The 24,364-nt window shown below is 40.9% G+C and overlaps 1 protein-coding gene across 1 annotated transcript; it reads left to right on the top strand.

Moving 5' to 3' along the window:
• Positions 1-4,150: 4,150 nt before the first annotated feature.
• On the top strand, positions 4,151-23,738 carry LOC143286356 (rho guanine nucleotide exchange factor 39-like). Its single transcript, XM_076593897.1, has 11 exons — positions 4,151-4,351; positions 5,317-5,532; positions 6,857-6,975; positions 8,966-9,036; positions 11,130-11,293; positions 12,846-13,043; positions 15,192-15,280; positions 16,781-16,892; positions 17,651-18,064; positions 20,059-20,264; positions 23,630-23,738. The coding sequence occupies exons 1-11, from the start codon at positions 4,151-4,153 to the stop codon at positions 23,736-23,738; spliced, it is 1,899 nt and encodes a 632-aa protein (XP_076450012.1).
• The last annotated feature ends 626 nt before the right edge of the window (positions 23,739-24,364 follow it).

The following is a 24,364-nucleotide window of genomic DNA, read 5'->3' as shown; positions in this document are numbered from 1 at the left end:
CTCAACACCTCGACTGAAGAGTCCCGCCAGTTTTGTGAGTCGGGGAACACGGCAAAAACAACACTGATCCAGTCCAATGATTCGTTGTTCAAGATAGGTTTTATTATCGATTCTGTTGGTATAATATCGTCAGTTTTCCGCAGTGTCAATGAGGTAGTGTCAAAGCGTAGGCCGGCGGACTGAGGCTGAGTGATACACACTGACCGGCAAGTGTGCTGTTCAGTCCGAGGCCTGAAAACCCGGTGAAAAAAAAAAAAAAAAAAAAGCCGGTCGGAAAAGCAGATGCCATAAACCTAACGCGCTGACCGTCAGGCCTTGGGGTATAATATGTTTATGATATTGACTGAGCAAGGTATCGACCAGAACTGATATACGTCGTCGAGCGATACCACATACACCTGATTATTTTGACAACTGACATAACCAATAATTATAGAGGTTTAGCGAATCAGTAGAGCATGTTAAGCAGCGGCGAAACAAAATCAATTTATTCAAGTTCAGATTATTGTATCAATGCTGATAAATATAGGTATACCAATTTGTATAGTGTCTTTAAATTAATGTCCATGGGCGACGGCGAAAATTATTACTTATATTATCATCATTTTTATTATCATTATTTTTATTTATTATTATTATTATCATTATCAGTATCATTTCTTGTTGATACCGAGTCTGCTTAAAATAGGTTGTGTATTCATTTTGCATTTTAGGCCTGTTGATATTTTTTGTGTCAAACCGTTTCTCTGTTGTTCTCCGGAAACAGAAACTCTCCGGAAGCGCCGATCCGACTTTTCGCATTCCCGAAGTGGAAAATTCAAAACAAGTGCGTTGACACATTGCGAGTGTCTGTGACTGTCGGAGTTGGTGAAGTGCTGATAGTGGGTAGATTTTATGTAGTTTTGTGTGAGTTCTGTAAATACTACTAATTTCTAACGGACCTCTTGGCTATGTTTAATGTGTACCTGATATACAACAAGCACGATCGATTGACGGAACCGAGCACAGGAGTGTGAAGTGTGCAGCAAAGCGACAAGATCACGAGACAGTCAACTCGAATTCGAACTATTATTCATTGTTGTCACATTGTCCGACTCAGCCTAAGATTTTCAGGGCTGTTTTTGTGCATGATATGAACGTTGCCGATGATGATTGAGCCATGCGGTGTTCGGACAGATGAGTAGGCAAGCAAGTCATTTTTGTGTCAGTGGCCTGAAAACGGATCTTCGGAGTACTTACACAATTGTCGCCGCAGGGGAAGAAACCCAGCAAGATTGGGACACAGCTGCCAAGTGCACACCCCGTTTTGCTTGTGCATCGATGTAGACCTGTACCAAATTTGATTGTCCCTTTAATTGTGAACATCGCTTCAACTATTCACAGATAGTGGTATTGCACATTTGGTCTTGGGGGTGAAAATTGTGTGCATACTTTATACTCTTATACTATGGAATTAAATGTTTTCCACAAGACCAGCATCAAGTGAACAAGTGATCAACCTGCTGATAGTATCAGTTTTAAATGTATTTTATTATTAATTTTTGTCACAACAGATGAAATTTCTTTATTAGGCTGTACACCTTGTGGAGAGAGTATCTCACTGCCATTAGTGTATCACAAACTCCAGTTCCATTCTACAGTACTATGATACTGATAGTAATTACGTGCAGTGAAAACTTTAGTTCCATTCTACAGTACTATGATACTGATAGTAATTACGTGCAGTGAAAACTTTAGTTCCATTCTACAGTACTATGATACTGATAGTAATTACGTGCAGTGAAAACTTACAATTGCTAACAGCTTTAATAAATGAAATGCATAATTCTCTTGTCTTACAGTGTTACATTCTGGTCAGTCGGACAACTCTGTCATGTTTGGTTTGATTTTGTTTTTCAGGCGAAGGCAAAACCAGGCTGATTTTGGGTGACAGTTATCCAGACTGTAACATAATTGTCAAGACGCTAGACTGTCAGAACCAAGATGCTGTCAGCAAAAAGCCGACTCAAAGGTAATACTTTACATCACTGCCTTTTGGAATTGATTTAACTTTTAGTTTATGATTAAGGAAGTGGGTGGAGCTTGTGTGTAGTATGTCTTTATCTTTATTGATATTTTAAATAAATATATACTATCATTTATTTCTCCTCTTTCACTTCATTTTCTCAAGTATGAGACAAGTTTGAGAGCACCCCCTCAAACTCCACCTCCTTTCAGCTTTGGTATTTTCATTAATTTAATATCTTTCTCAACTTCAGCTGTGCAAACTAGACAGCTGAAAGAATTGATACTGTTATTTTAAAAGTTTTATATAAATTATAGGATGAAAGCATTTTTATAACTCCTGTGGATCTTGGCAAAATTTGTCAAAAGCTTCATTTAATTTAGAATCAAGACTGGCATTGCCTTGTGTACAATTAAATGTACATGCGTAAAGATCATGATCATTCTCAGATACTGCTGGTGTCGTAAAATGTATTTCTCGATGTCATTGATACAGTTGATAATATGAGAGTATGGTGCATTTACAATGATCTGCAGTTTGCAAAGATGTTTTTGTATTGTGCGCTGGATACAGTGAAGATGCAGTGATCTTTACTTCTTCTTCTTTTTTTTTTCTTTTTTTTCATTTCTTTTTAACAATATACAACTTTTTTACAAGAAAACAGAAACTTTTGAATTTTATATATGTATCACATGTCGTTCAGGTTAGTGACCTTGACTTACTCACTGACCTGAAAAAAAGAAAAGCTGAATTTTAAGATGCATTTGTAGTACTTTGTAGATGAAAGTTGATAAATGTTTGTTTTTTCTTTCAGCTTGAATGAAGTTAAAGTAGAGAAAAAATGCAACCCCATCCCCCACTATCCCCACTCCCACTCCCAAAACAAAGTTTCTTTCACTTCAGCTTGAAAAAGAAGAGTTACATTTGACAAATGATTTTATTGATATAATAATAATAATAATAATAATGGATACTTATATAGCACACTATCCAGAAATCTGCTCTAGGTGCTTTACAAAAACGCTTTTGATAACATAAAACATTATATCTATGTTACATACACACACCAAAATGTGACCACACACACACACACACACACACGTACGCACGTACGCGCACACACACACGCACGCACGCACACACACACACACACTGCATACATACATTTTAACATACATGTGTATCTAACAGCTACCCTAACAAATACGCACACATAGGCAGGCACAAACTTACATAAACACACGCACACACAATACACATTCATATACATGCATGTAGTTGTGGACCTGCCACAATTGAACTTATTGCTGAGGGAAAAGGTGAGTTTTGAGACGAGATTTAAAAGATGCGAGGGAATCAGAGTGACGGAGGTTATCAGGGAGCTTGTTCCACGTCTTTGGCGATTGAAAAGAAAACGATCTGTGTCCATAGGTCTTACTTCTGACGTGAGGTATCCTGAGAAGTCGAGTATCAGAGGAAGAACGGAGCTGGCGAGACGGGGTATAGATATGGATGAGTTCAGAAAGATACTTGGGGCCAGATCCGTTGACTGCAGAAAAGGTCAGAGTGGATAGCTTATAGTCTATTCGATCAGAAACAGGCAACCAGTGGAGAGACTGAAGGAGAGGAGAAACATGGTCAAATTTAGAAGCTCTGCAAATGAGTCTGGCAGCGTTATTCTGAATTCGTTGGAGTCTGTCTAACAGGTATTTGGGAAGGCCGGCCAAAAGCTATCAATACTATTGTTATTGGTCATCTCACTTTGGCAGTTGACTTCAGTTTCAGTTTCAGTAGCTCAAGGAGGCGTCACTGCGTTTGGACAAAACCATAAAATTATACGCTACACCACATCTGCCAAGCAGATGCCTGACCAGCAGCGTAACCCAACGCGCTTAGGCCTTGAGAAAAAAAAAAGGGGGGAATAAATAATAGATAAGCTTGCATAAATAAATAAATAAATAATAATTATAATATAGAAAAAGGTAGTGGTAATAATAATAATAATAAAATTATTTAAAAAAAAAAAAAAAAAAATTTTAAATAAAAAATAAGACAACAATGATGATAAATAAGCAAATAAATGTAAAACATGAAGACACACATTCACACATACACCCACACATGCATTACAGATATGCACCAAACATGCAGTTTCACAGATATGTTGACTATGTTTCAGAACTGACAGAGGCAGAAGGGAGCGAGGATGGCATTTTGTATGCAGACAGCCCGGGCGACAAAGCTGCTGTAGAGAATGCCAGGCGCGAACGCAGGCGCCGAAAAATCATCAAAGAGCTCTTTGAGACAGAGAAGGCCTACCTCAACCACTTAGAGCTCATCCATAAAGTAAGATACATGATTTATTAATCAAGTTGTATGGTTTTGAGTCAGTGTCTATAACAGGTTATAAAAAAAACAAACAACTGAGATGCAGTCCATCATATGAGTTTTATTACTCTTCCCTGAGTTGTACATGCAAAGATAAAGTTGGCAGAATATTTGAAATGCTTATGTAATAATATATACATATAAATCTTCCAGTACAGTGTTCTTCAGGATCTGGTTTGGAATCTCAGTCTTACCATTTCTCCCAACAGCATGCACTGTACTTGGCATTCTGAAAAAGAACACATGGCTACATAAGTGTTGCCTTCTAGCAAAACTCCATAGAAGAAATTCTCTCTAATGAAAAAATAAAGATAAAAAAAATAAACAAGAGAGGCAAGGCCTTCAAGACTCACTTGTGATACACTTTAAAAAAAAAATCCAAGCTTTTTATGTATTGAGTATAATTTCAAAATGTAATGTTTAAGATGAGAAAGATCAGTTTAAAGCGAATTAAGTCCCCTAGCATTAATTACAGAGTAATTTCCCTTTTTTTACTATCTGCACCAAAACGTTTGCAAAATAAATAAAACTTCCATGCTTAGCAAAAGAAGTTCTTGTTTGAACAAAAAATGATAATAATGACTGCTCTTGTTGTTGGGTCAGAATATCAGATCAAAGTGCCAAGTTTAGAGAATACAAAAAAAATATATATATATATAACAGTAAATGCAGTTTGCACATAATTAGGCTTCATTTTTTTTTTTTTTTTTTTTTTTTGTGCCCATCCCAGAGGTGCAATATTTAAACAGTATTTTTACTTTAACAACAACAAATTATATCCTGCCTGAACTGTCTCATACATGTGCTTTTTTTTTTTTTTTTTTTTTTTTTTTAGCAGTACTTTTACTTCAACAACAAATGATATCCTGCCTGAACTGACTCATACATACATGTGCAAATATTTTTTTGTGTGTGTGCAACAGTACTTTTACTTCCCCCTGCGCTTCAACTGCATCCTGCCGGAGGAGGTCCACGGGCAGCTGTTCAGCAACGTGGAGCAGATCCGCGATGTGAACCGCACCCTGCTGGAGCTGATGGAGCAAAGCACAGTGGGCCAGGCCTTCCAGCACCTGGGGCCCTTCCTTAAGCTCTACGCCATGTACGCCAACAACCATGAACAGGCACTCACAGTGCTGCAGGTATGGGAGGCTTGGGGGGTGTTGATAAATGAAGGGTTTTGGGCGGGGTTAGAGAGTGGGGCACTCTAGTTTGGTAAAGACCTGGGGCACTTCCTCAAGCTCTATGCCATGTATACCAATAACCACAAACTGGCTCTCACCGTGCTGCAGGTATGGGAGGCATGGGGGGTTGTTTGGGGGGTGTTGGGTTGATAAATGAAGGGTTTTGGGCGGGGTTAGAGAGTGGGACACTCTAGTTTGGTAAAGACCTGGGGCACTTCCTCAAGCTCTATACCATGTGTACCAATAACCACGAACTGGCTCTCATCGTACTGCAGGTATGGGGGGACGGAGTGATTTTGGGAGGGGTAGGGGTTGGATGGTAGAGGGCGAGGAACTCTTTTTGGTAAGGCTTTCTATCACGTAGACCTTTCCTCAAGCTCTCCGCTATTTATGCCAACAACCGTGAACAGGCTGTCACCGTGCTGTAGGTATAGGGAGTGGGTGGGTGGGGGTGTGTGAGGCAGGGATGTGGGGTGGATAAAAGAAGGGTTTTGGGTGGGGTTGGGGGGGTGGAGAGTGGGCCACTCTTTTTTTTTTCTTTTTTTTTTTCAAACATTTTTATTCAATTTTTACATTATTAAACACACACAAACATACACTAGTAACTATACATACACACAGACACAGACATACACACACACACACACACACACACACACACACACACACACACACACACACAGAGAAAAACAAAAAGAAGTACTATTACCACTACTACTACTAATAATAATAATAATAATAACACAACCACAAGAACATGCTGGCAAAGATCAATGAATCAAGGTCAAATATAAGGTCGCCGGGTGGGCCAAACCTGGGGCTTTTCTGCAAGCTCTACGCCATGTGCACCCACAGCCACAAACAGGCACTCACTGTGCTGCAGGTGTGTGTGTGGGGGGGGGGGGAACCCAAGTTTATTCTAAAACTAACAAGGCTATGGGACCTAAAGTTTAACCTGAACTTAACAAGGCAATGGGACCTAAAGTTTAACGTAAGCCTAACAAGGCTACGGGACCTAAAGTTTAATCTAAACCTAACAAGGCTATGGAACCTTAAGTTTAACCTAAACCTAGCAAGGCTATGGGACCTAAAGTTTAACCTACACCTAACAAGGCTGTGGGACCTAAAGTTTAACCTACACCTAACAAGGCTGTGGGACCTAAAGTTTAACCTACACCTAACAAGGCTGTGGGACCTAAAGTTTAACCTGAACCTAACAAGGCTGTGGGACCTAAAGTTGAACCTAAACCTAACAAGAACATGTTGTATTCCCCCCTTCCAGGAGTGGACACAGAAGAGCGGGGACTTCGCAGAGTTCATCCAGACCCAAGAGGCCCGGCCTGACGTGATGGGTCTGAAGATCAACGCTCTGCTCATCACACCTGTACAGAGGGTGCCCAGGTAGGAGGCACACACCCCCTACCCCCAAAGATTTCCCCCTCACCCACCCCCCACCCCCCTCCCACCCCCACCCTATTAGAAAACTACTATTTGAAATGGGAAATGTATTCTTCCACAGCACATACACTACAGATGTGTGACATAATAGTAAATATGGATCATTCAAAACATGAAGAATTTGAAAGAAATAGATTTGACCTCACCAATGTTAAAAAAAATAGTGATAAAAATAATGAATAAATAATTAAACATATTTACAATGAAAATTCAGTTATTCACCCTCTCACTCTCACATTGACACGCCTCCAACTAAAAGACATAGAGAGAGAGAGTGAGCACATTCATTTCTCTGTGACTTCAAATGTTTTATCGTTCATCAGGTGTGTCAGTCTTTCAAGGTTCTTTCTTGCAGGGATCATTTTGCCTGTAGCACTGTTCCTTTAACATTTTGTTCCTTTGTTCTGATAGTATTCGCACAGAAGCTCACTTCTGTGGATTAATCAACAGTCAGTTTTCTGTTTGTGCATTTCGTACTGCATAATGACGGGCGCAATAGCCGAGTGGTTAAAGTGTTGGACTGTCAATCTGAGGGTCCCGGGTTCGAATCACGGTGACGGCGCCTGGTGGGTAAAGGGTGGAGATTTCTACAATCTCCCAGGTCAACATATGTGCAGACCTGCTAGTGCCTGAACCCCCTTCGTGTGTATATGCTAGCATAAGATCAAATACGCACGTTAAAGATCCTGTAATCCATGTCAGCGTTCGGTGGGTTTTGGAAACAAGAACATACCCAGCATGCACACCCCCGAAAACGGAGTATGGCTGCCTACATGGCGGGGTAAAAACGGTCATACACGTAGAAGCCCACTCGTGTGCATACGAGTGAACACAGAAGAAGTACTGCATAATAAGTGCTGGCTGAGGGAAATTGTTTACACATTTTCCATTCAAGTGCTGTTTGAAGTTTCAAAACAGTGTTTCAAATACTTGTCTAAAATCATATGTGCATGTGCTGTTGTGTTTGCATTTGATTTGTCCAAAGATTTTGTCACAAATGTGTTTTAAATGGATTTTTTTTTTTTTTAAAGATCCAGCCCTTTTTACATGTTTTTGTTGTTTTTCCTTGGGACAGTTGCTGAGTTAGGATTGTATTGTATTGTATTACTTTCTGTCACAACAAATATTTCTATCAAATTCAGGCTGCTCCTGGAAAGAGGGCGTCTCCACAGCGCAGCGCCACCCATACATATTCTTTTTTTCTGTCTGCAAGCGTATCTAAATATCAAGGTGGATTTTTTATTCAGAGTTTTGTTACCTTGAGTCCTTTTAGGTGCATGAAGCATACAACCTTGGCTTATTGACACATCCGGAAGACTATCACCCAGACCACCACTCAAGGCCAAGTGAAAGGGGAGTAAAAATCCTGGTCCGTTAATGGGATTTGAACCTGCGGACACTTGCTTTCTAGTTGGGCACATTACCACTGGGCTGTCACTCCAAAGACTGCAGTATTTGTATATTTATTTTGTATTTGTAATTCTTTTTATCACAGCAGATTTCTCTGTGTGAAATTCGGGCTGCTCTCCCCAGGGAGAGTGCATCGCTATACTACAGCCCCACCCAATTTTTTTGTATTTTTTCCTGTGTGCAGTTTTATTTGTTTTTCCTATCGAAGTGGATTTTTCTACAGAATTTTTTTCAGGAACAACCCTTTTGTTGCCGTGGGTTCTTTTACGTGCGCTAAGTGCATGCTGCACACGGGACCTCGGTTTATCGTCTCATCTGAATGACTAGCGTCCAGACCACCACTCAAGGTCTAGTGGAGGGGGAGAAAATATCGGCAGCTGAGCCGTGATTCGAACCAGAGCGTCAGATTCTTTCTCGCTTCCTAGGCGGACGCGTTACCTCTAGGCCATCACTCCACTTATTGTGGCGTATCAATCATCAGATACAGTCAGTAATGTCATTGTTGCTGTGTGTTGATTGACAGGTACAAAATGCTGTTGGAGGACTTACTTCAGCACACACCCAGTGATCACCACGACTACACACAGCTCCAGGGTAAGTCTATTTTTGTTTTTTGTTTGTTTTGTAATACTCTTTGATTTATTTGAACACAGTACAAACAAAAATACAGGATGAGTTTTTGGTGTATCAGTGTTCAGACTTTTGTTGTTGTTTTTTTTGTTGTTTTTTTGTTTTTTTGCACCTCAGAATTTAGGACAATTTGCTTTGTGTATTTTGATGATGATGATGATGACGCAAGGTCATATTTAGGTTTTGGACTATGTGACACGGCCATATTCTACGATTTTCACCCCCATCACACTGCATTCTCCCACCACCTTCCCTGTCCATTTCCAGATGATAGCATGCAGATGATCCCAATTGTACCTCAAGGCCCATGACTCTTGTACTATGTGGAATTGAACATACATTGTCTCCCATGTCCTGCTCCAGTTTCATCATAGTTATTGTTTCTCCACCGCCTGTTGTTCAGTCATACATGACAGTCATTGTGATCAAAGCAAGGGGCACAGTAACACAGGTCAGACTGCTGCCAAGTTGTTGTCTGTAACAGTTTGTAAGTTTGTTCCACTGTTGTGCGCTCTGTCAGTTTCAACGTTTGTTGTGTTGCATGGGTGGGGGTATTTCTAATCTGTGTTGGTTACAGTTTTTAGCATTTTGTTGAACATAGTATGACTTTTTTTTTTGGTTTGAACAATGTGTAACATCATGTCAGACATGATCCTGCCACTTGTTTCTATGTTGTACACCATGTTTTATTGTTCTGGTTGTAATCTGTATGTATTACAGACTTCACAACCTCCATCTTAGATGATAGAATGATTCTGGTCTCAATTAGTTTGCTGGGTTTTTTTGTCACACATTTTGATCAAATAGTTTGTATGCATCTGGCGGCCTTTTTTTCTGTTCATTTTTTTTTTTTTTTTCCGGTTCTGGTGATCATGTTTAAACTTCAATAGTCCTTTCTGTCAATGTGTTTAACTGAAAGAAGCCATCAAACATGTCTAAACATTTTGTATGTATGGCGGATTTTTTTTTCTTTTTTTTTTTTTTGTTTGTTTGTTTGTTTTTTGTTGTTGTGTGATCATGTTTAAAACTTTCATGGTCCTTTCTCTCACTATGTGTTGAACTGAAGCAAGCCATCAAACATTTTGTTTGAACACAGTATGCATTTGACTTTTTTTTTTCCTGTTCTGGTGATCATGTTGAAACTTGAATGTTCATTTCTCTCCCTACGTGTTGAACTGACAATCCACCAAACATTTTGTTTGAACAGTTTGTTTGCATTTGGTGGCTTTTTTATGTGTTTTTTTTTGTTGTTGTTGTTTATTTGTGTTCTGGTGATCATGTTTTAACTTTAACAATCCTTTCTCTCACTTTGTCTTGAACTGAAAGAAGCCATCAAACATTTTGTTCGAACAGTTTGTTTGCATTTGATATGATTTTTCTCATTCTGTAGATCATGTTTCAACTTTAATGGAAGGAGCCATCAAACATTTTGTTTGCAGTTGATATGATTTTTCTCATTCTGTAGATCATGTTTCAACTTTAATGGAAGGAGCCATCAAACATTTTGTTCAAACAGTTTGTTTGCATTTGATATGATTTTTCTCATTCTGTAGATCATGTTTCAACTTTAATGGAAGGAGCCATCAAACATTTTGTTCAAACAGTTTGTTTGCATTTGATATGATTTTTTCCATTCTGGTGATCATGTTTAAACTTTAATGGTCCTTTCTCTCACTGTGTTGATCTGAAAGAAGCCATCAAACATTTTGAACAGTTTGTTTGCATTTGACATTATTTGTCCTGTTCTGGTGATGATGTTTAAACTTTGATAGTCCTTTCTATCACGGTGTGTTGAAAACATTTTGTTCAGACGTTTTCCTGTTCTGGTGATCATGTTTAAACTTTAATGGAAGGAGCCATCAAACATTTTGTTCAAACAGTTTGTATGCGTTTGACATTATTTTTCCTGTTCTGGTGATCATGTTGAAACCTTAATGGAAGGAGCCATCAAACATTTTGTTCAAACAGTTTGTATGCGTTTGACATTATTTTTCCTGTTCTGGTGATCATGTTGAAACTTGAACGCTCATTTCTCTCACTGCGTGCTGAACTGACAGAAGCCACCAAACAGATAGGAGACATTGCCCAGCACATCAACGAGCATGTCCGGCAGCACGAGAACTTCCAGAAGATGCTGTCCATCCAGAAAAGCTTTGACAGCTCCGCCCCCAAGATTCTGACGCCAGGGCGCTTCTTCTTGAAGGAGGGGGCTTTGAAAAAGGTATTGTTGAAGTAACGTTGGTCCTTGAAACAGGGTAGGGAGCAGTACTGGAACATTCCTGCTTTCAGTATATTGAGGATATTCTGTTGGGGAAATCCCTTCAGGATTGGCAGTGTTGAGTTCAGGAAGATGTGTTTTCAATAGTGGGGGTGGGGTGGGGACAAGGAATCTGCCAGTTTTTCATCAACATATACATGTGGAGGCACTTTGGCAGCATTGGTAAGGCTTTGGATTTTTAATTCAGTGGTCAGGGTTCGATCCTCCGTTTCAACCTGGTATGACGGGCACCGTAGCCGAATGGTTAAAGCGTCGGACTTTCGATCTGAGGGTCCCGGGTTCGAATCACAGTGACGGCGCCTGGTGGGTAAAGGGTGGAGATTTTTACGCTCTCCCAGGTCAACATATGTGCAGACCTGCCAGTGCCTGAACCCCCTTCATGTGTATACGCAAGCATAAGATCAAATACGCACGTTAAAGATCCTGAAATCCATGTCAGCGTTCGGTGGGTTATGGAAACAAGAACATACCCAGCATGCACACCCCCAAAAGCGGAGTATGGCTGCCTACATGGCGGGGTAAAAACGGTCATACACGTAAAAAGCCCACTCGCGTATATACGAGTGAACGTGGGAGTTGAAGCCCACGAATGCAGAAGAAGAAGAAGACCTGGTGTTGTGTCCTTGGAAAAGGCACTTTACTCCGATTTTCCTCACTCCACCCAGGTGTGAACAGGTATCTGACCAGCTGGGGAAGGGTAAAATAGAAGGAGAGGATTGGGCCCTGCCTTCCTATGCCAAGTCCTAGACACTGGATATGATTTCACTGCCCTGACATCTGTAAAAGGCTTTGGGACCTTTAACCTTTTAATATGCATGTACATTATGTATGGCTGCCAAATTACTTTCTAACTCTTTCTTTTTTTTCTTCTTCTTCTTTTCTTTATATGGGGTAGCCGTAAATACTTCAACCTTCAGTATTGTGAATAAATTGCGGGGGGGAGGGGGGGGGGCAGAAAAAAAAGGTTACCTGAGGCAAGTATTGTATTGTGCGTTGCAAGGCAAGTAATTTAAAAAGTGTGTTGAAGCTGAATATTCCTATTTTGTTTTGTTGTTGTTTTTCAGCATACATCTAAATATATTTCTAAACGTTTACAAATTCATCCATTTGTTAAAAGACAAAAAATAACAAAAAAAACACACTACACTACTCCCAAAAACTACCCCCAAGACGGTATCCTGGGAAAACAAATGAAGACTTCAGAGTCCCTCTATCCCCAAAGACAGAATGAAAAGAAGACTTCAGCCCCTCTACCTCCAATGACAGTATCCGCGGAATCAACCCCCCAAAGACCATATCCAAGGGATCAAATGAAGACATTCAGTCCCTCTACCCTAAAAAAAAAAGTGTATCCTTGGAATCAATGAAGATTTCAGTCCTTCTACCCCAAAAGACCTTATCCATGGAATCAAATCAAATACGGTCCCTCTATACCTCCCAAAGACCGTATCCAAGGGAATCAAATGAAGACTTCAGTCCCTGAAGCGCTGTGCAGGTGTCGAGGAAAGGGGTGCGGTCCCATGAGCGCATGTTCTTCCTGTTCAACGACGTGCTGCTGTACGGCAAGCCGCGGCTGGTGGAGAGCGGGGGGCGGAGCTACACCTGCTGCTGTGTGCTGCCAATCAAGCACTGCAAGGTGGAGCGCGTCTTCGTCACCAAGGATGCCGACAGCAGCGGTGGGGGCGTCTTCAAGGTATTGGGGTTTTTTGTGTGGTTTTTTCATGTGTTTGGTATGTTTGTTTAATGGAATGTATGGTTAATTTGGGTTTGGATTGCATGGTTAATTTGTGTTTGTTGATGGATTGCATGGTTAATTTGTGTTTGTTGATGGATTGCATGGTTAATTTGTGTCTGTTGATGGATTGCATGGTTCATTTGTGTCTGTTGATGGATTGCATGGTTCATTTGTGTCTGTTGATGGATTGCATGGTTAATTTGTGTCTGTTGATGGATTGCATGGTTCATTTGTGTTTGTTGATGGATGGATTGGATGGTTAATTTGTGTCTGTTGATGGATTGCATGGTTCATTTGTGTTTGTTGATGGATTGCATGGTTAATTTGTGTCTGTTGATGGATCACATGGTCAATTTGTGTCTGTTGATGGATTGCATGGTTAATTTGTGTCTGTTGATGGATCACATGGTTAATTTGTGTCTGTTGATGGATTGCATGGTTAATTTGTGTCTGTTGATGGATCACATGGTCAATTTGTGTCTGTTGATGGATTGCATGGTTAATTTGTGTCTGTTGATGGATCACATGGTTAATTTGTGTCTGTTGGATTGCATGGTTAATTTGTGTCTGTTGATGGATCACATGGTTAATTTGTGTCTGTTGATGGATTGCATGATTAATTTGTGTCTATTGATGGATTGCATGGTTAATTTGTGTCTGTTGATGGATTGCATGGTTAATTTGTGTTTGATTTGTCTGTTTGCTGATGGATGGCAGTGGTTAATTTCTTTTAATGAAATGTTATTATGTCTCATGTTGTTTTCATGGCTGATATTTTAGCGATTGATCTATTCATGGGCTAATAAGCTGTTTGAGGAGTGATATATTCATAGGTTCATGAGCTAATTGATAGATGAGTGATTGGTTGGTTCATTTATTTGTAATATCAGGGCTTTCAGGGGTTGCAGTTTATTCAGTCTTTGTTCTTTTGAACAGTTTAATTGGCACCATTAGTTTGTCAGTATATTTCTGTCATAACAAGTCTGTGTTCTTTTTGAGCAGTTATAATTCATACCATTAGTTTGTGGGTATATTTCTGTCATAACAAGTCTGTGTTATTTTTTTTAAACAGTTATAATTGATACTGTTAGTTTGTGGGTATATTTCTGTCATGACAAGTCTGTGTTCTTTTTGAACAGATATGATTGGTACCGATAGTTTGTCAGTATATTTCTGTCATGACAAGTCTGTGTTCTTTTGAACAGATATAATTGGTACTGTTAGTTTGTGGGTATATTTCTGTCATGACAAGTCTGTGGGTTTTTTTTTTAAACAGTTATAATTGGTACCGTTAGTTTCTCAGTATATTTCTGTCATGACAGGTCTCTGTTCTTTTTGAACAGATATAATTGGTACCATTAGTTTGTGGGTATATTTCTGTCATGACAAGTCTGTGGGTTTTTTTTTTAAACAGTTATAATTGGTACAGTTAGTTTGTCAGTACATATATTTCTGTCATGACAAGTCTGTGGGTTTTTTTTAAACAGTTATGATTGGTACAGTTAGTTTGTCAGTATATTTCTGTCATGACAAGTCTGTAGGTTTTTTTTGAACAGTTATAATTGGTACCGTTAGTTTGTGGGTATATTTCTGTCATGACAAGTCTGTGGGTGTTTTTTTTAAACAGTTATAATTGGTACAGTTAGTTTGTCAGTATATTTCTGTCATGACAGGTCTCTGTTCTTTTTGAACAGATATGATTGGTACCGATAGTTTGTCAGTATATTTCTGTCATGACAAGTCTGTGTTCTTTTGAACAGATATAATTGATACCATTAGTTTGTGGGTATATTTATGTCATAACAAGTCTGTGTTCTTTTCGAACAGATATAATTAGTACCGTTAGTTATTGGGTATATTTCTGTAATAACAATTCTGTGTTCTTTTGAACAGTTTTAATTTGATACTGTCTGTTTGTCAGTATATTATTATAATAATAACAGGGTTTTCACCAGATGCAGTTGGTTCAGTCTGTGTTCTTTAAACATTTACATCCATGCCAGTAGTTTTCAGTATATTTCTGTAATACCAGTAGTATATATGGATTTGCCTGAAGGTAGTGACGCCTCTTAAACCAACTGAAGCTGAAGCTGTGTATGTTTGCAGGTGACATGCAAGGAGGAAAGTCTGGTGCTGTTTTCGGAGGACACGGGTGTGGCTGCAGCCTGGAGCAGTGCCATAGAGAAAGCTGTCAGGTGAGCCCTTTGTTCTGAACAGTACACACAGTATTCATATGCAGGCTGAGGAACCTTCAGCGGATCCGCTGTTTTCAGCGGAAGAGCAGTTGATTTCAGAGGGAAAAAGAATTGACAAGTACGTCGTCTGTCTATTTCTCTGATAAGCAGCTTCCTTATGAAACATGTCTTTAATTACACATACTTAACCGTGACCCAACTAGTGCAGACTCCGGCAGGGGTCTGACATTCCTGTCCTGTGCAAACTACTATCCGCCTATGTGGAGAACATGTCATATTACGGTATTTATATAGCGCTGGATCTTGTGCAGAGACAAATCGAAGCGCTTTCACACCAGTCATTCACACGCATGCATAACTCTAAAACTGGAGAAACCGAAGACAAGGAAGAGGCAGGGAAGGGAGGCTGTTTTGGGAAGAGGTAGGTTTTGGTCAGCAAATGGAGTGATGGCCTAGAGGTAACGCGTCCGCCTAGGAAGCGAGAAAATCTGAGCTCACTGGTTCGAATCATGGCTCGGCCGCCGATATTTTCTCCCCCTCCACTAGACCTTGAGTGGTGGTCTGGACGCTAGTCATTCGGATGAGACGATAAACCGGGGTCCCGTGTGCAGCATGCACTTAGCGCACATAAAAGAACCCACGGCAACAAGAGGGTTGTTCCTGGCAAAATTCTATAGAAAAATCCACTTTGATAGGGAAAACAAATGAAACTGCACGCAGGAAAAAATACAAAAAAATGGGTGGCGCTGTATTATAGCGACACTCTCTCCCTGGGGAGAGCAGCCCGAATTTCACACAGAGAAATCTGCTGTGATAAAAAGAAATACAAATACAAATGGTCACGAAAAAAATGTTTATATCAACTGAACACCTCACCAGGGTCCTAAGGCAGCCCCTTGACTCCGGCCGATTTTTCAGAGGAAACACTCCTGGACTTCTTCTTCTTCTGCGTTCGTGGGCTTCAACTCCCACGTTCACTCGTATATACGCGAGTGGGCTTTTTACGTGTATGACCGTTTTTACCCCGCCATGTAGGCAGCCATACTCCGCTTTTGGGGGTGTGCATGCTGGGTATGTTCTTGTTTCCATAACCCACCGAACGCTGACATGGATTACAGGATCTTTAACGTGCGTATTTGATTTTCTGCTTGCGTATACACACAAAGGGGGTTCAGGCACTAGCAGGTCTGCACATATGTTGACCTGGGAGATCGTAAAAATCTCCACCCTTCACCCCACCAGGCGCCGTCACCGTGATTCAAACCCAGGACCCTCAGATTGACAGTCCAACGCTTTAACCATTCGGCTATTGCGCCCGTCACTCCTGGACAATTCCCCAGCCTGGTTTATAGCTACTGGGGGACAGCGGTGAACAAGTAAACACTGCTACTCCCAATACGTATCACCTCAATGATAATTGTATAATATAGGATCAAACGATACAATGAATGGCCTTTGTGTATGGTTGTGTTTTCAGATGTATAAATTTATCTGTTGCAGGAAAGCCAACGATGATCGTCAGACCTTACGCAAACCAAGCAGCAACAAAATCCCCCTGCGGGGTCGTTCTTTGAGAAAACATCGACAGCAGCAGAAAAAATCAGCAGCCCAGGTAAGTGGTTTCATAATTCAGTGAAGTTCAGTTTTTCAAGGAGGTGTCACTGTGTTCAGACAAATCCTCAGGTCTGGAGGAAACAATATATAATAATGAAAAATAGATAAATAAATAATTGATAATAGTGATAGTGAGAAAAGGTAAGTGCATTGGAATATAGTGCACAGAAAGATAAGTAGAAGGCAAAAGATGAACAAAAACATGGAAGAAAATGGATCACACTTAGTGAAACCCTATGGTTTCATCGTATGAAAAAAAAAAATTGAAAAAAAATAAAATCAAGCTGCTGTGCAGATACAGTGTTTCTGACTCTTCAATTGTGCTCACTCTGATACAGCTGTATTATTATGCTCTTTTAGTTTTACAGACATTAACATGTAAGTATGCACACACTCACACACACACACTCGCTCTCACACCTGCGCACTATCATGAGCACTCTCACTCACACACACACACACACACACACACACACACACATACACACAGAACTTTTTATGTGCAGTGTAGTTTGAACTGTGCGCATGTCCATCCTGTTTCAAACTAACCACGAAAGATTTTCTTTTCTTTTCTTTTACAAAATATTTCTTTCATGAAACAGACACTTCTAAAACAACAACATTTCTTTCATCAAACACATTTAAACACACATTTCTTCGCTCGGTTATCTTCCAGCTGAATTTTTGTTTGTTCCCTGAACTTTAACCCATTTACTAATCGAAGAGGAAACCATTCAGACCCCTCTCTCCACCCAGGGCACAGGTACGAGAAGGAAGCCCCCCCGACGACTGAAGCTGGACCCCGACGACAACAAGGATGACTGCTGCTCACCACAGATGCGGAAGAAGATCGAGCCGCTGCGCGAACGCATCCAGTCTGTGTATGACAACCTCCCCACCACCTGTGCCTCTCCCCCCAAACGGTCCCGCACCCCAAACGAGGTAGGCACTCCTACCCCCTTCCAGCATTGGATAGACCTGGACGACGTGGATGGTGGTGGTTGGGAGGAGGAGGGTGGGAACCGCGTGTCGGTCATCTCGGAGGGAGGGGAGTCGCTGTGGATGAACGACTCATCGTCCGCGGCCGAGGCCAGTCAGAGGAACTCGCAGTGTCTGGAGGAGGAAGAGTGGGAGAACGTGGACTGCTTTGCTGAGAAGGAAAGCGTCGCCGTGAGTAACTTTTTTTTTTTTTTGTTATTGGAATCATTTTTGCATCGTTTGTAAGTGGTGAGGTATCCAAGACTATAGATTGACACCAACAGCGAAGTGAGAGCTGTATCATCAATGGTTTCTCCAGTCAATGGGAAATCATTCAAAGCTTAGTCTTTTGTGAAAGACTATGACTCTCCAACTGGGAGGCAAAATTACACTGGCTCTTAGTGCTGCAGCTTTTGGGGCTAGTTGGCCTTGGGGAACCATCCCAACACCAACTGTCCTTTAACCCTCTTGGCCCAGAGAGTGGGGATTAACTTGGGCAAGACACTCTCCACTGTAATCAAATTCTAGCCCAGAGAGTCGGAACAGCAGTTGCCTCCTCTGCTGTTCTGATGGTCATAGTTGAACAGGACTGACTATCATACATAGAAAATCCAAGACTATGATCATCAGAACTGCAGAGGAGGCTGATGCTGTGGGGATAATCTGGGCCAGAATTTGATTTTTGTGAAGAGTGTCTCAAAACTTCCTAGCAGGCACGTCCCACTGGCTTTTTTTTAGTGCTGCAGTCTTAGGGGCCAGTTGGTCTTTGAAGACCATCCCAACACCGACTGTCGTAAAGCCGTGGCCAAGAGAGTGGGGATATAACTAGGGCAAGAGTGAAGACACATTCCACCGTAATCAAATTCCAAGAACAGAATATGTCTTTGTTACCAAGTGTACCATGGTCATATACAAACACAAGTACAGCATGAATTCAGATCTGTTTGCCTACACAAATAAGTGCACATGGATACTTGAAATCACACACACACACAGAGAAGATACCCATAAACTCACACATCCAGTACACACACACACACATGCTCACACACACATGCTCACACACACATTTAGATTCCAAGCCAAATACAGATAAGTGCACACACACATTCACAGGCGTACACACGCACACGCGCACACACACACACACATGCATGCACGCATGCAGTGATACAGGTTTCAAGAATTCTTAGGATTTCTCATATTCATAATTTCGAGATTCTTTTCAAGACACAAAACACCAGTACTTAACCCTTTGACTGCTACTGATGAGTAGGCTCATCACTGTGATAAAACACAGGATCTTACTATTCTTCGTCACCATTCTTTCAAAAATACTTCTCCCTCTTGGAATTATTATTTATTTATTCATTTATTTATTTATTTATGTAAGCTTATCTATTATTTATTCACCTTTTTTTTTTCCTTCTCAAGGTCTGACTAAGCGCGTTGGGTTACGCTGCTGGTCAGGCATCTGCTTGGCAGATGTGGTGTAGCATGTATGGATTTGTCCGAACGCAGTGACGCCTCCTTGAGCTACTGAAACTGAAACTGGAATTGTACCACTTTTATTCTGCAGAATCAATAACTTACTTTCATAGTACACAAAATGTAGTAATGACACTTTAGATTCAAGCCACACTGGTCTCATTAGAAAGAAAAAAAAATCACCTTTGTTCAGTAGTTAAAGGCTTAAGATTAAAAGAAGTTAAAGACATACATGCCTCTCATAAGAAACATATACAAAGATGGTAGTCCACTCTTGAGAAATACAGACGTAATGCCTTAAAAAAAAAGAAGAAAGAAATAAAGACGGTAGTCGTCTCTTGAGAAATACAGACATTATGTCTAAAAAAAATTTTTTTTTTGAAGTCAGCTAATCAGTATCAGTAGCTCAAGGAGGCGTCACTGTGTTTGCACAAATCCATATACGCTACATCACATCTGCCAAGCAGATGCCTGACCAGCAACGCAACCCAACGTGCTTAGTCAGGTCTTGAGAAAATAAATAAATAAATATATAAATAAACACATAAATAAATAAAATAGAATAAAATAAATTAATTAATAAAATAGAATTAAATAACATAAAAATAATCATTACAAAAAATAAATAAATAAATAAATAAAATAGAATAATAATAAAAAAAAGAATTTTTTAAACTGAGTCGTTGTGTCATCAGCAGCCCAGCGCAGCAGAGGGCGGCGGCATGGCCAGCAGCAGTCATCACCCAATGCGCACCCCTGTCAACGGGTCCATGGGGTCAGTGGTGTCCACGGCAACAGGCACGGAGATCTACTACCCCAGCGGCAGCACGGCTCGACTGGGCCCCAAACCTCGCTCCTCCGTCACCTCCAGGATCAGGTCCTACCTGCGGCGGCCCTTCACCAGGTGCGTGTCTGCAGGAGAAGGGTTTTTTTTGTATTGTAGGTATGCCTAATTGTGAACAGCGAGTATTGCGAACGGTTCATGTACCCGCTCGACTACAAAGCGTTCTCACCACACACATTTCACAATGTCCTACCTGCGGCAGCCCTTCACCAGGTGCATGTCTGCAGGAGAAGGGTTTTTTTGTATTGTAGGTATGCCTTATTGTGAACAGCAAGTATTGCAAATGGTTCATGTACCCGCTCGACTACAAAGCGTGCTCACCACACACATTTCACAATGTCCTACCTGCGGCAGCCCTTCACCAGGTGCGTGTCTGCAGGGGAAGGGGTTTTTGACTCACTTGTGTAAACAAAGTGAGTCTGTGTTTTAACCCGGTGTTCGGTTGTCTGTGTGTGTCTGTGTGTCCGTGGTAAACTTTAATATTGACATTTTCTCTGCAAATACTTTGTCAGTTGACACCAAATTAGGCATAAAAATAGGAAAAATTCAGTTCTTTCTAGTCATCTTGTTTAAAACAATATTGCACCTCTGGGATGGGCACAAAAAAATAAAAAAGAAGCCTAATTATATGCAAACTGCATTTACTGTTATATTTATATTTTTTGTATTCTCTAAACTTGGCACTTTGATCTGATATTCTGACCCAACAACAAGAGCAGTCATTATTATCATTTTTTGTTCAAACGGGAACTTCTTTTGCTAAGCATGGAATTTTTTTTTTATTTTGCAAACGTTTTGGTGCAGATAGTAAAAAAGGGAAATTACTCTGTAATTAATGCTAGGGGACTTGATTTATCACAAGTGAGTCTTGAAGGCCTTGCCTCTCTTGTTTTGTATTGTATTGTATGGTAGGTTTGCCTTATTGTGAACAGCGTGTATTGCGAATGGTTCATGTACCCGCTCGACTACAAAGCGTTCTCACCACACACATTTCACAATGTCCTACCTGCGGCAGCCCTTGACCAGGTGTGTGTCTGCAGGGGAAGGGTTTTTTTTTTTTTTTGTATTGTAGGGTGGGTATGCCAAATTGTGAACAGCGAGTATTGCAAACGGTTAATGTACCCGCTCAACTACAAAGCGTTCTCACCACACACATTTCACAATGCCCTGCCTGCACCGGCCCTTCACCAGGTAGATTTCTGCAGGGGACAGGGTTTTTTGTATTGTAATGTAGTGTTGGGCAGGTATGCCTAATTGGGAACAGCATGTAATTGGGAACGCTTTGTTTACCACACCACTTCAAAGCATTCTCACCACGCACATTTCATAATGTCCTACCTGCTATGGCCCTTCACTAGGTAGGTGTCTGCAGGGGAAGGTTGTTTTTTTGCATTATAATGTATTGTAGGGCAGGTAGGCCTAATTGCGAACAGCGTGTAATTGTGAACGGTTCGTGTTCTGCCACACTTGGAAGTGTTCTCATCACACACATTTGACAATGTCCTACCTGTGCTAGTCCTTCGCCAGGTACGTGTCTGCAGGGGAAGGTTGTTGTTTTTTTGCATTGTAATGTATTGTAGGGTAGGTAGGCCTAACTGCGAACAGTGCGTAATCGTGAATGGTTCATGCCCACTTGGAAGCGTTCTTACCACACACATTTCACAATGTCCTACCTGCACCGGCCCTTCACCAGGTAGATTTCTGCAGGAGACGGGTTTTTTTTGTATTGTAATATAGTGTTGGGCAGGTATGCCTAATTGGGAATAGCATGTAATTGGGAACGCTTCGTTTACCACACCACTTCAAAGCATTCTCACCACGCACATTTCATAATGTCCTGCCTGCTATGGCCCTTCACTAGGTAGGTGTCTGCAGGGGAAGGTTGTTTTTTTGTATTGCAATGTATTGTACTGTAGGGCAGGTTTGCCTGATTGCGAACAGCATGTAATTGTGAACGGTTTGTGTTCTGCCACACTTTGAAGCGTTCTCACCACACACATTTGATAATGTCCTACCTGTGCGAGTCCTTCGCCAGGTACGTGTCTGCAGGGGAAGGTTGTTGTTTTGCATTGTAATGTATTGTAGGGTAGGTAGGCCTAACTGCAAACAGTATGTAATCGTGAATGGTTCGTGCCCACTTGGAAGCGTTCTTACCACACACATTCCACACTGTCCTACTTGTGCCAGCCCTTCACCAGGTGGGTATCATCAGGGGAAGGTTGGTTGTTTTTTTGTAATGTATTATAGGGCAGGTATGTCTAATTGTGAACAGTGTGTGATTTCGAGCGGTTCGTGTACCGCCCCACTTCAGAGTGTTCTCACCACACACATTTCATATTGTCCTGCCTGCGCCGGCCCTTCACTAGGTAGGTGTCTGCATGGGAAGGTTGTTTTGTTTTTTGTTTTTGTATTGTAATGCAATGAAGGGTAGGTATGCCTAATTGTGAATAGCGGTTCGTGTCCTGCCCCAGTTTGAAGCGTTCTCACCACACTTTTCACAATTTAGCGTCTGCTTTGTCCTCGTTCTGATACCTTAATGATATATATTCATTTCCAAGAACCAGTCAATCATCAGCTGTGTCTGTACTATTTCCACGCTGTGTCTTCTCTTCATGCACCACTGCCGACCAAGTTCACAAACTTGCTCTCAAAATCCTAAAACCAAGTGAAGCCTGTAGTAGGACTTACACTTTGACACAGTTTGAAACCTGATTTGATTGGATATGATGAATAAATTGTGCATTACCAGTGCTGGAAGGATTTAAGAAAGCATGTTGGTGACAGATCAGAACGTCAGTTTTGACAGGAATCTCCAAAATAGTGTCATTTGCAATTAGACCGTACAGTATTTTGACACGAGTCTATTTGCAAACAATGTTGCACAGTTACTGAGCACTCTCAAAAGGGTGTATTTGTGTGTGGTGTGGCACGTGTGTGTTTAAATGTGTGTTTGTGTATATGTGCTTGTCTGATAAAAACCAACAATACAACAGTATGGTGCGATGTTCCAATAATATGTGTAATGAGTTCAACACCTGCTTCTGTTTTAATTGGCCACATGTACTCAAACCCATCATTCACAGTTAGACTTGCCTGTTCATATATTTTGCCCTCAGGCACCCCTGCTGCTTAAGCCATTGATAAAATGTTGAAAGAAAAAAAGGAGCAGACATGCTTTTCCTGCTGCAACCAATCAGAGAAAGCCTTCAAAAACAGAGGAGCTATGTTTGACAATCGTACAGTCTGTTATCTGTACATAACACGTTTCATTTGTTTATGATTTATTTACGGTTTGTTTGTTTTTGTTATCTACTTATTTATTTATTTTGTTTTGTTTATTAATTGTTGATGTTGTTGACTTGTTGACGCACTGCACCGTGTTCACACACACTGTCACTGTGACGCCAGAGCTCCGACTGTTGCAGGCTGCAGAGGGCGAAAAACACGGTGAGCACCAGTTGCTCCCCCTTCCAACAGCAATGCTCCACAGGCAAAAACGCTCCCAGGGCAAAGAGAATGACCGACAGGGAATAACAGGACTGTTGCTGGTGTGTGCCATTCATCGGCAGCATGGTTTCCAGCATGATGTGTGTGTGGGGTGTGTGCAGAAAACGATCAGCATGAAGTTTGATGATGACATTGATGATTTTTTTTGTGTGTGTGATGTGATAATGGTGGGGAAGTTTTGATCAATGTTTGTTAAGGTGAACCGAGGTTAGAGACCGGAAAAGAGTCACACCCAGGTTTGTCTGCCACAGTCTTAAGCCACTAGCAGTTTACAGGGAACTATCAGTGTTGGGTCTCAGTGAGGTGTGGTTCCTCAGGATTTGAAGGGTTTGCAGATCTCATTAAGCAAGGTTTGAAATCACACACAGTTTGTTTTACTGCTTTCTAAAGCATGCTTGTTTAATAATGATAATAATAATAATGGTATTTATATAGCGCTGAATCTTGTGCAGAGACAAACCAAAGCGCTTTCACACCAGTCATTCACACGCATGCATAACTCTAAAACTGTAGAAAGTAAAGACAGGAAGGGCAGGCAAGGGGGGGGAGGGTATTTTGGGAAGAGGTGGGTTTTAAGGCCAGACTTGAAAGAGCCATTTACACGTTACTGCTTTAACAACCTGGTTACTCACTGTGAAATTATTTTACCAAGA

The sequence above is a fragment of the Babylonia areolata genome, chromosome 10 (genome assembly GCF_041734735.1).
Source record: "Babylonia areolata isolate BAREFJ2019XMU chromosome 10, ASM4173473v1, whole genome shotgun sequence".
NCBI classification, from domain to species: Eukaryota; Metazoa; Mollusca; class Gastropoda; order Neogastropoda; family Buccinidae; genus Babylonia; species Babylonia areolata.
The sequence above is the reverse complement of the archived record's forward strand: the minus strand, read 5'-3'. Positions and strand labels throughout refer to the sequence as shown.

What these genes read in the sequence shown, in the direction of transcription:
- LOC143286356 (XM_076593897.1), top strand. Translation starts at nt 4,151, where the DNA reads ATGCAGTTTCACAGATATGTTGACTATGTTTCAGAACTGACAGAGGCA. An exon ending in CGACTACACACAGCTCCAGG is followed by an intron (nt 9,037 to 11,129) that starts GTAAGTCTATTT and finishes CTGAACTGACAG; the next exon opens with AAGCCACCAAACAGATAGGA. An exon ending in AGAAAAAATCAGCAGCCCAG is followed by an intron (nt 16,893 to 17,650) that starts GTAAGTGGTTTC and finishes CTCTCCACCCAG; the next exon opens with GGCACAGGTACGAGAAGGAA.